Below are 14,860 nucleotides of genomic sequence, written 5' to 3'. Positions count from 1 at the left end.
AGAACGAGTTTCTGTGCTCAGGAGCAAAAGAAGTGCAACAAAGCTCTTCCCGTCCCCATCTCTTCTTATTTCATGAGGTAAAAGCCCCAAATTGTTGTAATAAAGCTATTTTAAAGTGAACTCTTCAGCCTACTTGGCATTGCACCTGCCCTTCCAAACACTTCCAGGGCTGGGACATCCACCGCTTCTCCAGCCTCACCCTTCCCATATAAACAAGAAATTCTTTAACCTAAAACTACCTCCTTGCCCTATCCCCACCCCATCGACACAGAGCCCCCCCCAGCTGTCCTGCAGCCCCTTTAGGCCCCGTGAGGTCTCCCCGGAGCCTCCCCTTCTCCAGGCCGAACCCCCCCAGCTCCCTCAGCCTGTCCCCACAGCAGAGGGGCTGCAGCCTCTGAGCATCCTCGGGGCCTCCTCTGGTCTTGCTCTAATATCTCCGTGTCCTTCTTGTGCCCAGAGCTGGGTGCAGGGCTCCAGGTGGGGTCTCACAAGAGCAGAGGGGGAGAATTTTGCCCACTAGCACCCCCAAGTCCTTCTTGGGAGAGGGGAAGCCCCTGTGGGGCCCAGAGCTGTGACCCCTTCTGCTGCCTCCTCGCTCCTTTGTGGCTACACCCAACGAGACAAGAGTCACGCCCCGGTTTTGGTGGCATTTGGACTGATTGAACCCATCCCTACAACCCAGCATTATTCTTTTCTGCTGTTTAGGCTGGATTAGCTTTCTATAAGGCTGAATTAGCGGGCTGCACGCTTGAGTGAGCACAGGGCATGGCCAAGAAAAGCATCAGGATCTCAGGGTTTTTGATGGCAGCAAGCCAGGGGGAGGCTTTTCCCCTGCGAGCACCTGCATAGGCATTTCGGATCACGGTGGGGATTTCTCCCCTGGTTACTCAGCACTGTTAGGACAAAGAGCCTTCCTTCAGAGGCCACCGAGCTGCCCAGGAGGAGTTAGTGTGGAGTTCAAAGCTGGGGAGTGGTTTTCTAGGTTTCTAGGTTGGAAGAGACCTCAAGATCATCGAGTCCAACCTCTCACCTAGCACCGCATCGCCATGCCAAGCACAGCCCCGTGCCCACACACCACAGCCTCCCTGAGCACTCAAGCTTTGCCATAAGGAGGTTGGCCACCTTAACGCATCCAAACAGGGCGAAATCAACTCTCCCTCCATCTCTTGAAGACAGAGCAGGAAGTTTTCTCCATTCCCAGTTTGCCTCTCCTGACTTCTCTCCCAGTGGATACTCACCAACAGGATGGAAAAATAAGGAGCCCGGTTAGAAAGGTCCAAAGGCAAAAGAAGCAACGATACTGCTCAGTGCAAGCAACTTGTCTGAAACCACAGCCTGAAAACTGTGCTGACCATATTTTCTTATCCTACACCCAAATTTGGAGTCTCAGTTGTCCAGAAACAAGTATAAACAATGCTTTCCTCCTCACTACACTATTATCCCTTTTGTAAGAGCCAAAATCACACACTATTCCTGGCTATCCTGAACCTAACAGCAGCACAGAATTCTTTGCCATCAATCAGATGTCCTCGTACAATTACTGACACAATGCTTTTTATTTTTTTCCCCTTTAAAAGCCCTTGGAATGGCCAGTGACTTCATTGTACACCAAAAAACACCTCTCGACATTGCCATAAGCACGCACAAGTCCTTCAAACTCTTCAAACGTAAACGAAATGGGCAAATTAGTGATGCTCAGCAAAGCATCCGCTGGTTGGAGTCGCACGGATGTTTCTTTTCCCCGAAGAGAATACCGGTGAAATTTCTGAATCATATTTTGAGCCTGCTCTCCATTGAACAGAGTGATAAATGCTGGGAGAGACCAAAGCAAGTGACATCGCTTCTTACTTTACAGAGAAGCGCTGTAGCCCCCCTCGCCTCCAAGAAAAAACAACACAAAACCCAGCAGTAGAAGTCAGAGGAATAATAAGAGTTTGGGATTTACTCTGCAGACACAGCACATAAAAAGAAATGCTGCAATATGTACTTAAACATCTGAGAAACGTAGCTATACAAAACTTCACTCCTAATAACACGACAGAACTTTACATCGGGGAAACAAAAGGTAATTACATTTTCTACTTAGGTCAACATATTGGTGATTCAGCTACATTTCTCTGAAGGCAGCATCCATGCATTCTCACTAGGGATTTACTGCATCTTTGCTGCCTTTTGAGTCTCTAGGATATTTCCCCAAATTGCAGAATCCCAGACCAGCTGAGGCTGGAGGCCAACCCCTGCTCAAGCAGGGCCACCAGAGCTGGTTGCCCATGACCGTGCCCAGCCGGCTTTTGAAGACGTCCAAGGACAGAGACGGAGCCACCTCTCTGGGCAGCCCCAAACAGCACCAAAACGTTTCCTGATGTTCAGAGGAAACCCCCCCGGGTTTCGCTTTGTGCCTGCTGCCTCTTGCCATCGTCTTGCCATCCTGTATAGAGGATGTAACAGTCTGCAATGAATCAAGCAGATGGAAGATAATTTACGGGTTTTGTTCTTGAGTCCCACTCAAGTGTGCAGCACAGGACAGCCACTGGCAAAATCTTTGGTTCACGTAAGAGAAAGAAAGATGCAAGTCTACAGCTCTGGCTGAGGCATCCTCAGCACTGTCAGGCACTTGCGGACACAGGGTTGGGCACTGGACATCTTTCATACCCAAAGTGTGAAGTATCACCTCCAGACAGCAAACATTTTTCTGCTGCAATTGAGCCTTCAAGCCCCCAAATCTCAGCAGCAAGTACCACAGAAATCTTTACAATGTGGCAGTGGGTAGGCAGTACCTGCAGGATTTGATGCTCTTGTAACCTTTGCTGAGCTGCTGATCTTCAAACCGATCTTACAGCTGCTGAATTTCCCTCCGCAGAATTACAAGCGGCTGGTGTTTGTTGTTATACTCTCATTTTACTTTATTTTACTTTATTTTATTTAACTGCTTCTTCTGCTTGGTGGGCACTGGTCCTGGTGATGCCATGGCCATGTCACAGGGGACAGAATGTTGGCGGTGGCCGTGTCACAGGGGGAGCAGCTATAAAAGGGCCGCAGCAGGCCAGGCCGGCCAGTCCAGCCGAGGAGCAGCCAGATGAGTTGGGGCTGAGGAGGGAGAGGAGAGGCCCTCCATGGCAATGAAGGGCGGCTGCTCCCCTCCAGCTGTTTTTTTTTATTTATTATTTATTATTACAGATAGAATCCTGGAAAACGACAGAGCAAGACCATGGCTACAGCCTTCTTCCAGCACTCCGCTGGAGACGTGTCAACATTCGACAGGACGGATCCCTGGACTCCATGGCCACATGATAAGGAAGGTCAACACCCAGCCCCTTCCCACATTGTGCCGCTGGCACCAGCCCCACTGATGTCAGGCCACATCACAGTGGGGCTGGTGACACGGTGGGCCCAGGAGACGCCTGGTATTACACATGGGTGGTTCTCTTATTGCCTAGCCTCAGCACTGGACACGGACACGAGCCCATGACACGACAACATTCTACAGGAGAGATCCTTGGACTCCATGGCCACATGCTGAGGAAGGTCAACTCCCATCCCCTTCCCACATTGTGCTGCTGGCACAGGCCCTGGTGATGTCAGGCCACATCACAGTGGGGCTGGGGACAGGGTGGGCCCAGGAGAGGCCTGGCATTACACATGGCGGTTCTCTTGTTGCCCATACTTGCTTCTCTGCTAGCCTCAGCGCTGGACATGGACACGAGCCCATGACACGTCAACATTCTACAGGACAGATCCTTGGGCTCCATGGCCACTTGCTAAGGAAGGTCAACACCCAGCCCCTTGCCCCTTCCCATATTGTGCCGCTGGCACCAGCCCCACTGATGTCACGGCTGGTGACAGGGTGGGCCCGGGAGGGGGGTGGCACAACACACAGGGGTTCCCCTGTTAGTGCTTTTGCTTCTCTGCTAGCCTCAGCGCTGGACATGGACATGAGCCCGTGATACCACGCTCCTGGCCGCCTCTCCTTGACACACTGCTGGAGACACATCAACATCCTACGGGACAGTCCTACAGAGGAGCAGATGGTGCCATCAGCTGCGGACGAGATTCTGCAACACCCCACACTTGTTATATGAACTTGTCTATGTGTAACCTTTTCTTAATAAAAGAACTTTTCTTAATAAAATGTAATTTGGAGAACCACTATGAATTGTGATGAAGTGTTCAATCCCTTCAATCCCTTGTATGCATAAAATATTAAGCTGCTCCTACACATGTCTAGAATTAATTTCTTTGGGAAAAACTCAAAAAGCTAAAACATTCAATCTTGAAAATAAAATGAAACTGGAAAGCTAACCCACAAAAGATATTGTAATTTTACACTACTGCAAGTAGTGTAAAAGCTCCAAACCATATAAACCAATAAAAGCTGTAAGAATAACAGCTACAGGACAAGAAGAGTGAGCCCTGACGTGCTCACGCATGTGAGGTTGGTGCCAGCCCTCTGCAGGGCCGTGCTCCACATGAAGGACTCACATTTAAACGGAAAAGTATAATGGGACGTCATCCCCAAGCATCTAATTAATTATGGAGCTAATCACCTAGGGCCTCGTCTGCATCTCATGTGTCCTCTCAGGTGCACAATGACTAATTAATGGTGCATTCGTTGAAGGGCTGTTTAGTCAGGAAGGGAAGGTAGCGGGGCTTTTCCCCATCACAGCTGCACGTCACCATGTGAAAGTTGCCCCTTCCATAACATCCTTGTAATGCTTTTAGCACTTTTTCCCATTCTGCGTGGCCCATCCTGCTATTCCCATCTGCTCGGGAGCCTCCTGACCCGTGGAGCATCGCCTGGCCCTGGCTGGAGGTAGGAGACGATTTGGCCTCCCCGGCCGTCGCTGTGCCAAAATTCCCTTACAGCTGCCCGCACTCGGACGGCTTCTCCCACCAAACCCTGTCCCGAAGCTCACAGGCTCTCTGCTTGTGCCTTGCGAGAGGTTTTGGATGCTCTCATTAAGCAGTGCTCATTAAGCCCGAGCCCTGAGTGCTAATTAGCCGCTAATAAAGCCCAAATTTTTGTTACAAGCTAATGGCTCGGGTTCCTGTAATTACTCGCGTGCTGGCGTTCCTCTGTTACTTTTATTTTTTGCTTGAGGGAGGGAGGCTGACAGCCTTGTTCTCCCAAACCTCCTGCCCACACGGAGCCTGTGGACACCAGCTCTTTGCCCAGCACCCTTGGAGCTTTTGCCTTCATCCTATTTCAAATTTACCTTAAAATCCTCTTCACCAGGGAACCACGAACAAGGCACAAGCACAGCACAAACAAGGCACTAAACCTTCCTGTCCTTTCTCAGATGTCCTTATTCTTTTAAAAACTTCTGCTTGGTAAAACCAACATCCCCTTCTTCTGCCAAGCAGCAGCAGCAGCAGCAGAAGACAAGTGCCCGAGGGAGACGAGTGCTCAGCACAGCCGGTGCTGCTGACAGCGACAGCCTCATCGGCTCCTTCTGCTTTCTCCAGTGTCAGGTTTGGGTTTTTAAGGTTCTTCTGCACTGAGGTTTTCCCTAGAGCAAGATGATGCTTAGTGGGATTTGAGTCATTAAGCTCCTGAATGAGCCCCCCCTACACCTTGCCCCAAAAAGGGGGTGCATGTGGAGGGGTTTCTGATGCACCCTTGGGGAAGGAGTGGGGCCCTTCGATTCCCTGCTGATCTCCAAAGTGCTGGGAGGAGATTGCACGAGCCTGGCAGGCACGGAGCGAAGACCGTCAGGTGCTTCAGCTGTGACAACCTTGTTTATTGCTGGGAGAGGTGGAGATCGCCTGGCACGAAGGGATGAAGTGGCATCTCAGGGAGGTGCAGCACCAGGCTCCTGGGAGGCGTTTGTGGCACTCACTGAGAACCTTGGTCCTGTTCCTGAGACGGGAGCTGATTTTACTGCACCTCCTGTCCCCGTCTGGGGAGGTTGTGTGGGGAGGAGGAGGAGGTTGTGGCCGAATGGGGACGCTCGGTTTTGCTCTGAGCACAGCCTCAGTGGCAGATCTGCAGCCCAAATACTGCATGTAGGGTTGCTGCAACCCCACACACAAGTCAGGCCACAGAAGCCCTACGGGCTGGCAGTGCAGGTTTCCCTGAAGCAGCAGCTGAATGCTTCATGCAGATAACATCTAGATAACATCTTGGATAACATCTGGGGACCTCCAGCCGTGCAGCTGAGCTCCAGAGGCCCAGGGTTTGGTGTCAGGAGCTGTGTGGGACCCCAGCCAGCAGGACCCCAGTCACACACTGCATCTGTGAGCACCCAGACAGGTTGTGCTGGGGGTTTCATCGGGATCAGTGCCCCTTTTGGGATCTGTCCAGGTCTAAGCCCTTTAGTGTGTGTTAGGAAAGAGCTGGTGGCCCCTCCGGCCTAGTTTCTAACCTCGTCACCTCATGGTTGTCTCTCCACAGCCATAAATCTGTAATTTATTATTTTTTAATGGAGAAAAGGGGGTTGAGGGGAGGCCTCCTCGCTCTCTACAACTACCTGAAAGGAGGCTGTGGTGAGGGGGGTGTCACTCTCTTTTCTCAGGTGATGGGATGTGAGAAAGCAGCCTCAGGTTGTGCCAGAGGAGGTTTAGACTGGATTTCTTCATGGAGAGGGTGGTCAAGCACCAGAACGGGCTGCCCAGGGTGGTGGTGGGGTCCCCATCCCTGCAGGTATTTAAGGCACATGGGGACGTGGCACTGAGGGACACGGTGCCTTTGGGTCAGTCTCCGTGAATTAGTTTTTTTTTATCCACTTGGTCTTGTGCAGTTTTTCAGTTTAAATGACTTCTTTGCCCTCTCCTCCCTTTGTGATCTGAACCAACACTGCATGTAGTTAATTAACCCAACGCTAGTCACTGGGTAAACATTGCTATAAGGCCATTGCAAGCAATCCCTTCGATAAAAAGAATTTAATAGACTGCAGCACTTTGAAACTATTGCAGAGCAGCTTCCCAAGGTTGCTCCTGGAGGGAAACGTTTAATAATTTATGTTGCCTTATGGCGTGGTGGTGCCGGAGTGTCTTGGGAAGCTGGAGTGAGGAGAGGTGGGGTGAGTTAGTTCAAGTGCTGGGCTGAACCTAAGCACTTGGTGGAATTTAGCTTATTAACTTACCTCTCACCTCACTTCTGGGTCGACATAAAATACACCTCAGCATTTCCTTGCTATCAGATAAATGCTGGGCATTTTAAACCGGGGAAATTTTAAACTGGGGAAAGCAAATTGTGCTTAGGGACTGTTTTTGACCTCCATGAAGGGCATATTGCTAAGAAACGGCGTGATCTGACCGGTCGAGCCGTCTGCCCGGGTCCTCCATCTCTGTTCCTTGGGCTTTTTGTTGTCTGTCAACAGGCAGCTCTGCCAAACCGGGCTTGTGTGTTACACAGAGTCTCTAAAGCAAGCAGGATCCTTGTGAGGATATATGCCTATATCTGAGAAAGGAATGAGGCGTTCATCCCCATTGGAAAAGCAGCGAGATCAGGTGGCCAGGCAGCACATCGCAACACATTCGAGCGCTGCAAGGGCGTGATGTGATCAGTGACTGGCATCTGACAGAGCTGCCACATTCCTGCGCTGCCATTTGCTTCCGTCTGTGCCAATAAAACCAGATACTCTTTTTTTTTTTCTTCTTTTCTGAGAGACAAAACTTTAAATTGACAGTCGCCACACCTACGTGTCAGACAGTGCATGCAGCAGGGCGATGACGCAGGTGAAGCGGGACGAAGCAAAGTGCAGGCATTTAATACAGCTGCGTGCAAAGGGCTTTCCAAGCCCTGCCCAGCCACGCTGCAGGGATGTTCACTCCTTCTCTTCTGCACTCCCTGGTTTAGAGAAATAAAGAAACGAACCAAAACTCAGATTTTGGTTCTTGTTTTCATTTCTGGTCAAACGTTTTTGTAACGCTCTGTGACTGTTGTGTAACTGGAGGCGGTAAAGCTTATGCAGTGGAACTTGGAAAAACAGGCAAGCCTCTTTTATAAATGTTTGGAGCTTTGGAGCAAAATCCTGAAAACAGCAAAATGGGTTTTTCATGAGAATATCTCTTGCCAAAGATGCAGGGGTAAATCTTCGGATAGAAAGAGAAACAAAATACAGCAAAGTAACTGGTTAATAGTACAGCCTCATCAAGGAAGACAAAAATCACTTGTACCTGCCTAAAAATCCTCCATGCATGTCACCATAACCTCCTGAGCTGGCTCTGGAGGCCTGCAGCACTCGATTACGGTGTGCTCAGGCAGGCTGGGTTTCGGTCAGACACTTGTGTGAGGAGCTGAGGTGCTGCTGTGGAAAGCCCCCATCTCCTCTCACCTGTGGGATATCTCAGCTGTGGATATTCCTGCAGTGTAGCAGGGATCCTTCACTGGTTTACATCCTCTCAAGGTGTCTTTGGCCAAAAACATCCCCAGAGATACCAAATGTGTGTTTACTGCAGTGAGTTTTGGGTGCTGTGACAGGTAAACGCCAGTGTGCCCCTGGGCAGCTCTCATCAGCCCCTTTGAGCACATGCAGCTTTGGTCTGAATCCCTGTTATGAGCATTATTTGGAGCCGAAGGATGCTAAAATCCGGGCTTTTGGGACCTTAGAGGAGAGAGGAGGACCCCTGAAGAGAGGGGACGGCCCTAGAGGAGCGAGGAGGCCGCCCTCTTTCAGAGCCCAGTCGTTTGGATAAGCGGAGATGAACTGCAGAAGAGTGATACTAAAATTCATTAAAAATCAAACTTGACAGATAATTCCCTTGTTTTTCAGCGTCAGCAGCAGCATTAGCTCAGCTGTTTAGGCTCTGCTGCCTTATGGAGCTATTTCTAGGTCTGTAATGGCACCAACAGCACCATACAGCGGAGCAGAACCCCAGCATTTCTTCGTGTCACCACAAAACCAGTCGGAGCAAACAGGAGATGTGTCAGCCTTAGCCTGCAGAAAAAAAATACCGTGTGTGGGGAAATTGTGGTTGCTGCCGGCAGCGCCCTTTCCATGGCCGTCCTGAGGCAAAGCGGAGGCCTCCGGCTCCGTGTTCGGCCATCGTGAGGGTGCACAGCCGGATGGTGTCAGGGCACGGAGAGGTTTTGGGGTTGGCAGGGGCAGCAGTAAGGTGCTTTTGGGAACACGAATTTGGGTTCTTTACAAGTGGTGATGCTGGTGGCCAGCCTCAGGCCATCAAGGCCGGCCTCACGCCACAGGTCCTGGCGCCTCGCCACCCCGCTGAGGCGGCCTCTTGAGGGAACCAGGGGGTTAAAAACTTAAAAAAGGGGTTAAAAACTGGTGGAAAGACGGGGGCTGGAGGCTGACCCCAAACCCACAAGCCCAGCAGGGAGGGTTTTTGGAGGCTCCCTTGCGTTTTCTCAACGGGACGAGGCCGCCCCGGGGCCGGGCTCGCCGCAGCCGCCCCGCCCCAAGCGGGGCTGGGACTGGGGCTGGGCCGGGCAGGGTGTAGGGGAGGCAGGACGGACAGACAGACCGACAAATAGAGCGGCTGACAGACGGACAGACAGACAGACAGACAGCGGCAGGTCCCGCTGCTGACAGGTAAGGGGGCTGCGGGGCGCTGAGGCCTCGCGTCCCAGCAGGGTAAGGGGTTTGGGGGGGGCTGTGGCTTCGTCCCTCGCTGATTGTTGCTTCCCCTTCATCCCCTTTAAAATCCCCTAAAAAATAATAATAATAAAAAAATGAAGCCCGTTCCCAAATGGCTTCCCAACGCCAAGGCCCAAGGTGATGTGTGGCCGAAGGCTGAGCCTCAAAAGGAGGCAGTGGCCAGGAGCAGACGAAATCCCCCGCTGCCAGGAGAGGTTTTATAGGGACGGATGTTACGGGGCTGTAAGAGGGGCTGGTGTGGCCCTGCTCCAGCCCCACAGGCTTGGAGGTGGGTGAATATTGAGGCTGGAGAGGCAGGGAAGGGACACCTGTGAGGGTTTTCCTCCTGCACTTGGCAGAGCCGATGGCAGAGCCTTCGCCCCACAAAGCAGGAAGCCAAAAAGGCTGGAAAAAATTTTAGAAAAAAGAGATGGCAAATAAAAGCCGCAAGGTACGGGCAGCGCAAACATCTGCTGCTGGGTGCTGGCTGTGAGGTTGGCCCCGAATCATGCAGGTTTGGGGCGCTTTGGGTTCGCTGGTGCCCCTCAGAGCTCGTGCTCTGCGGCTGATCCTAAAGCCAGGTCTGCGCTGCCCCTTGTGCAACTGGATGATTCTTCCAAAGGGAGCGTCGCTCCTCTGCTTTCAATTTGGAATTTTCCTTTTTTTTTTTCCTTCCTTTTTTATTTTTTTTTTCCCTGTTTATGAATGCGCTCTTTGACAAGGAGGAACTCGGCTCCGAGCTGCTGCGGCTGTGAACACGAAACTCAAAAAACAACTTGTAAAGGGGCTTTTACCCGCTGGCCTGGTGTTGCCACCAGCACTGTCACCCCCCCCGGGTGACATGGGGACAGCGGGGTGCTCAGGGGGAAGGCGACCCCCCTGCCCTCCTCCCTGCATCCCAGGCCGGCTGCAGGCTGGGCTCCTGCTGCTTCTGTGGCTGCCGTTCCCTGCTCTGCTCCCCCAGAGACTTGTCTTGGAGTTTTCCCTGTGTTGAAATCCCCTCCAGCATCACGCCACGGGGACGGGGAAGTGAGTAATGCCTCTGCCTCTGTCATCCCAAAAAGGGCTGTGGGTGCAGGGAAGAGCCGGGGGCAGTGAAGGGCTGGCCGCAGAGGGGTTGTGCTGGAGGCAGAAAGCAGCTCCCCGTGCTTGATTTATTTTTTATGAAGTGTTTGGAGGTTGGAATAAATCTTCCAGCCCTGCGAATGCAGCAGATCTGGCACGTTCTGGTCGGTCACGTGCAGAGCTCTGCCCTCGTTTGCGTGTGGTGCTCGGAGGGTGTGGTGCTGCTGTGGTTTGCCACGAGCACGGCGCTTCCCCGTGGGCAGAGAGCGAAATCGGGGGGAGGCTGCAAGGAGCCGAGACCCCCCCGGGGCCGAGCTGCAGCAGGACCCTACCTCCAGCTGATGCCAGCAGTGTTGTAGGGTCGATGGTGGTGCTGCTGCTGGTGGCCAGAGGGTGTTAGGGCTGGGTTTGGGTTGGTTTGAGCTGTTTTTGGTTGGGTGGTGGCCCTCATTTCTCCCGCATGTCCTAGACCAGGTTTCGTGCTGAGGTGCCCGAGCTGCCTGCTCAGCCTGGCAGGTCGGTAGGAGGACGCACTTCCCAGTACTGTGAGCTGGAACTCTCCTCCCAGACCTCTGTTTTTCAGGCTGTGTATGTGAAAAAAAAAATTAAAAAAAAAAAGACCTAAACGTCCTTTGTTTTTTTCATTTTAGGGCTATGGCAGACGGCTTCTCTGTAAGTATCGATGTCTTTAAAAACTGTGGGGCACGGTGTTGTTCCACTGCACTAAAGGGGGGACTTTTGGTGGGATTGGGACCTGGGGGGGCTCCACCTGACTCTGCCTGCCCCACCTCACCCTCCTCTTCCTTTCCCCTCTGTCCGCAGCTCGCCGACGCCTTGTCCACCGGCAACAACCCCAACCCCAACGCCCCCATGCCCCATGGCTGGCCCTCCCCTGCCTGGGGGAACCAACCGGCACCTGGGCCATATCCTGGGGCTCCAGGACCATATCCTGGGGCTCCAGGGCCATATCCTGGAGCACCAGGGCCATATTCTGGGGCTCCGGGGCCATATCCTGGAGCACCAGGGCCATATCCCGGAGCACCAGGGCACTATCCTGGAGCACCGGGGCCGCATCCTGGACCACCAGGGCCACATCCTGGACCACCAGGGCCACATCCTGGCCCACCGGGGCACTATCCTGGAGCACCGGGGCCACATGCCATAGGAACACCGGCGGTACCAGGGATGGCTCCTCCAATGGTAACAGCTCCATCATGTCTCAAGGGTTTCTCTGTCCTCTGCCTGATGTTGCTTGGCCACAGGAGGGACGTGGGGCTGTGCATCCCCAGGAGGGTGGCTCTGGGAGGCTGCGTGCACAGTCACGGTGCCACTGGGCTGTCCTGGTGTGTTGTCACGCCAAAACCCAGCCCCTGCCTGAGCACAAGCATTTTGGTACTCATTGATGTGCTGTTCTGCTCACACCGAGTCCCTGTTCTCTCCCAGAAAATCCCCTTCGAGCTGCCCCTGCCTGCAGGACTCATGCCTCGGCTGCTCATAACCATCACGGGGACGGTGAAGCCAAACCCCGACAGGTACTGGGGGCATCCAGCACCCCGGGTGCGGGGTTTCTACAGGGTTAGGGTGCTGCATGGTGGAGCAGGGGGCTGGAATTCACTTTCTGTTCCTGAATAACACCTGCATTGTGTAAAATCAAACCTTACACAAAATAATTGTGTTAAAGAAACGCCCTCTCGTTGCCTCATGGGGTCTGTTGGTTGTTTTTTTTTTTTTTTTTTATGCTCACTTGCTGCTGCTTTTGGCAAGCCCTGTAACAGAGCTCCGGGCTTTTGTAGAAAAGCAGCTAATCCGTTATTGTCTTTGCAGATTTTCACTAGATTTCAAGAGGGGGGAAGACGTTGCCTTCCACTTCAATCCCCGTTTCAAGGAAGATAACAGAAGAGTCATCGTCTGCAATTCAAAGTTCCTTAATAACTGGGGAAAGGAGGATAGATCAGCTCCTAGATTTCCCTTTGAGCCTGGAATGCCTTTCAAGGTAACAAAAAAAAAATAATAATTCAGTCTTAATGTGCAACAGCACCCACATTGTGCTGGGAGGCCTTTATCAGGACTGTGTAACGAGACTCCCTGCAGGGGCCTTGATGCTTTTGCACAAGAAATCAGGTCCCAGAGGCTGCTGCTTATGAGTAAACTGGTGTGAGCAGGGGTATGACCAGTGTGCTTCTCCAGCTGCACAGGGCAGCAGATCTCATGGCACCTTTCCTACATTTCTTTCCCCTTCCTGCTGGTCCAGGTGCCCATGGTGTAACTCATTCCTATTTCTTGTGACATCCTCCCTGTTTATGTTGGCATTCTGCAGCAATCACCAGGCAGGTTTCTGTAAGGCATTCTTTATAGCAGCCAAACTCTCTTCACAAGCTGTTTCTCCTGCAAAACGAGTGAACTCAGCTCTCACTGCACGAAATGTAGGATACTGCTGCTTGAGAACACTGTCATAGTCATGAGACAGACACCGTGAGCTAAAACACCAAGGAGGAAGAGTAGGGCAGGGCTTTAGGAAGGCAAAGGTCAGCGGTGTTTTGGCAAGCTGAGTGTCACCAGACTGGGCCCAGCTGGTAGCAGCCCTCAGTCGCTGCGAACCTGCTAAAATTAGGGCTTAGAACTTCCTTCTAGGACAAATCCAATGATTTTTGTTGCTGATTTGGCCTTTTGTATTTCAGCTCCAGATTCTCTGCGAGGCGGATCATTTCAAGATAGCAGTCAACGACGCTCACTTGATGCAGTACGACTTCCGTGAGAAGCGGCTGAATGAGATCACCCAGCTGTGCATCAACGGGGACATCACTCTCACCAGCGTGCTGCCTACCATGATATAATGAAGGTGTAGCTTTATCACAAACTTAGCACTCATTATAAGGTTATAACAGGGCGGAAGGTTGGTGTTGTACACAAATATTTTGAGGCAATAAAATACTTTCACAAGTAAAATTAGTTTTTGGCTAAGAAGCTAAAATACAATATCCTCCACCAAGCTCAAAGGTGGAAGGAGCTGAATTTCCGCTGCAGTGATTGAATCTCTTTGCCAGAGGATAATGACTGTGAGCCATTTGTGATTTGTAAGGAGAGAAGTATGTGGGGAAGCTGTCTGTAGCATACAGGCAGCAGTCCTATGAATTAGGGCAGCAATCATCAACCCCATCTTATCTTCACCTCCATTCCTCTGCCAGGTGGAGCAGTTATTCCTTCCTCGCTAAAGGAATTAAAGTAGCATAGCAAAGGACTTCAGTTCTTTCCCCAGGGAAACCACAAGGGCAGGGATTGCAAGATCAAGCTGTGAGGGGGCTGTGCATGAGTCACAGCAGTGTCACTCCAGTGAGGCTGCCTGCCAGGCACCACTGGAAAACACAGAAAACTCAAGAGCCTCTGATCTGCCCAGAACAAGGTATTTCAGGAGGTCCAGAGATAAGCCTGAAGGGAGCAAAATCTCTCCCCTAAACCGTGGATAGAACAGTCATCCCTCCTCTTCCTTCTCTTCATCTTCTTCTCACTGGCATCAAAAAGGAAGCCATCACAACGAGCTGCTGCTGAGGGTGGCCCAAATCAGCACATCCTGGTCACATTTCTGTCTCAAGGGAGACGCACGCAGTACTTGCGTTCTGTACTGCATCACACTGGTCATGAGACTTTTGCTTCTCTCAATTCCTCACTTCTCAGTCAAGACCAGTTTCAGGGTGGGGAGGAATTTTATTGGCAAGTTCTCGCCATGAGTCAGGCTGGTAATAAAGTGTGTTCCCTTCTCCCTTCTCTGTGAGTCATTCTCTAGTCTTTCTGCAAAACAAGAACAATGCAAGAGCCACTACTGAAGTCTTCAAGGATCTCTTCGATGCCTCATACCCTTTTATAACAGTCTCTTTGTTTACCCTTGGAGGTACCAAGCTACAACAGCGTTCAGACTTCCAGCAGATGCAAGTGCCTAGGCCAGCACGCTAACATTGGCTTAAGCATATATGTCAGATGCCAAAAATCCCTCATTACCACTACTCATTGCAGTGTTGAGCGCTGAACAGAGCAGGCAAGTCAGGAAGAGCCATCTTTTTGTAGTCATCTATAAAAACAGAAGTTAGTATTGAAGGAAGTTCATTCTAGCACCGTAACACCACATCAAGTTGGCTTCCTCTATTTATTTCAGTTCAGTCAGCACACATCTTCCAGGTTAAAACTTCAGTCCAACAAGAAGCCCCAGCTGTAAAGGCAATGCTTTCTACTGAGGAATTTGTATTACATTTGCTTAGTTTAAAATA

The 14,860-nt window shown here is 51.5% G+C and overlaps 1 protein-coding gene across 1 annotated transcript; it reads left to right on the top strand.

Annotated features, from left to right (window-relative positions):
- The first annotated feature begins 9,418 nt into the window (after positions 1–9,418).
- LGALS3 (galectin 3) lies at positions 9,419–13,515 on the top strand. Its single transcript, XM_084286884.1, has 6 exons — positions 9,419–9,491; positions 11,252–11,273; positions 11,424–11,801; positions 12,045–12,133; positions 12,426–12,594; positions 13,280–13,515. Exons 2-6 carry the CDS (start codon positions 11,256–11,258, stop codon positions 13,433–13,435), a joined length of 810 nt encoding a protein of 269 aa, XP_084143010.1. The 5' UTR covers positions 9,419–9,491; positions 11,252–11,255; the 3' UTR covers positions 13,436–13,515.
- Positions 13,516–14,860: the final 1,345 nt, after the last annotated feature.

This window comes from Netta rufina (genome assembly GCF_964035555.1).
Source record: "Netta rufina genome assembly, chromosome: 5".
In the NCBI taxonomy this organism is placed as follows: domain Eukaryota; kingdom Metazoa; phylum Chordata; class Aves; order Anseriformes; family Anatidae; genus Netta; species Netta rufina.
The sequence above is the reverse complement of the archived record's forward strand: the minus strand, read 5'-3'. Positions and strand labels throughout refer to the sequence as shown.

Coding starts and splice junctions, on each gene's coding strand:
- LGALS3 (XM_084286884.1), top strand. Junction 12,134..12,425: donor GTGAAGCCAAACCCCGACAG/GTACTGGGGGCA, acceptor TTGTCTTTGCAG/ATTTTCACTAGATTTCAAGA. Junction 12,595..13,279: donor AGCCTGGAATGCCTTTCAAG/GTAACAAAAAAA, acceptor TTTGTATTTCAG/CTCCAGATTCTCTGCGAGGC.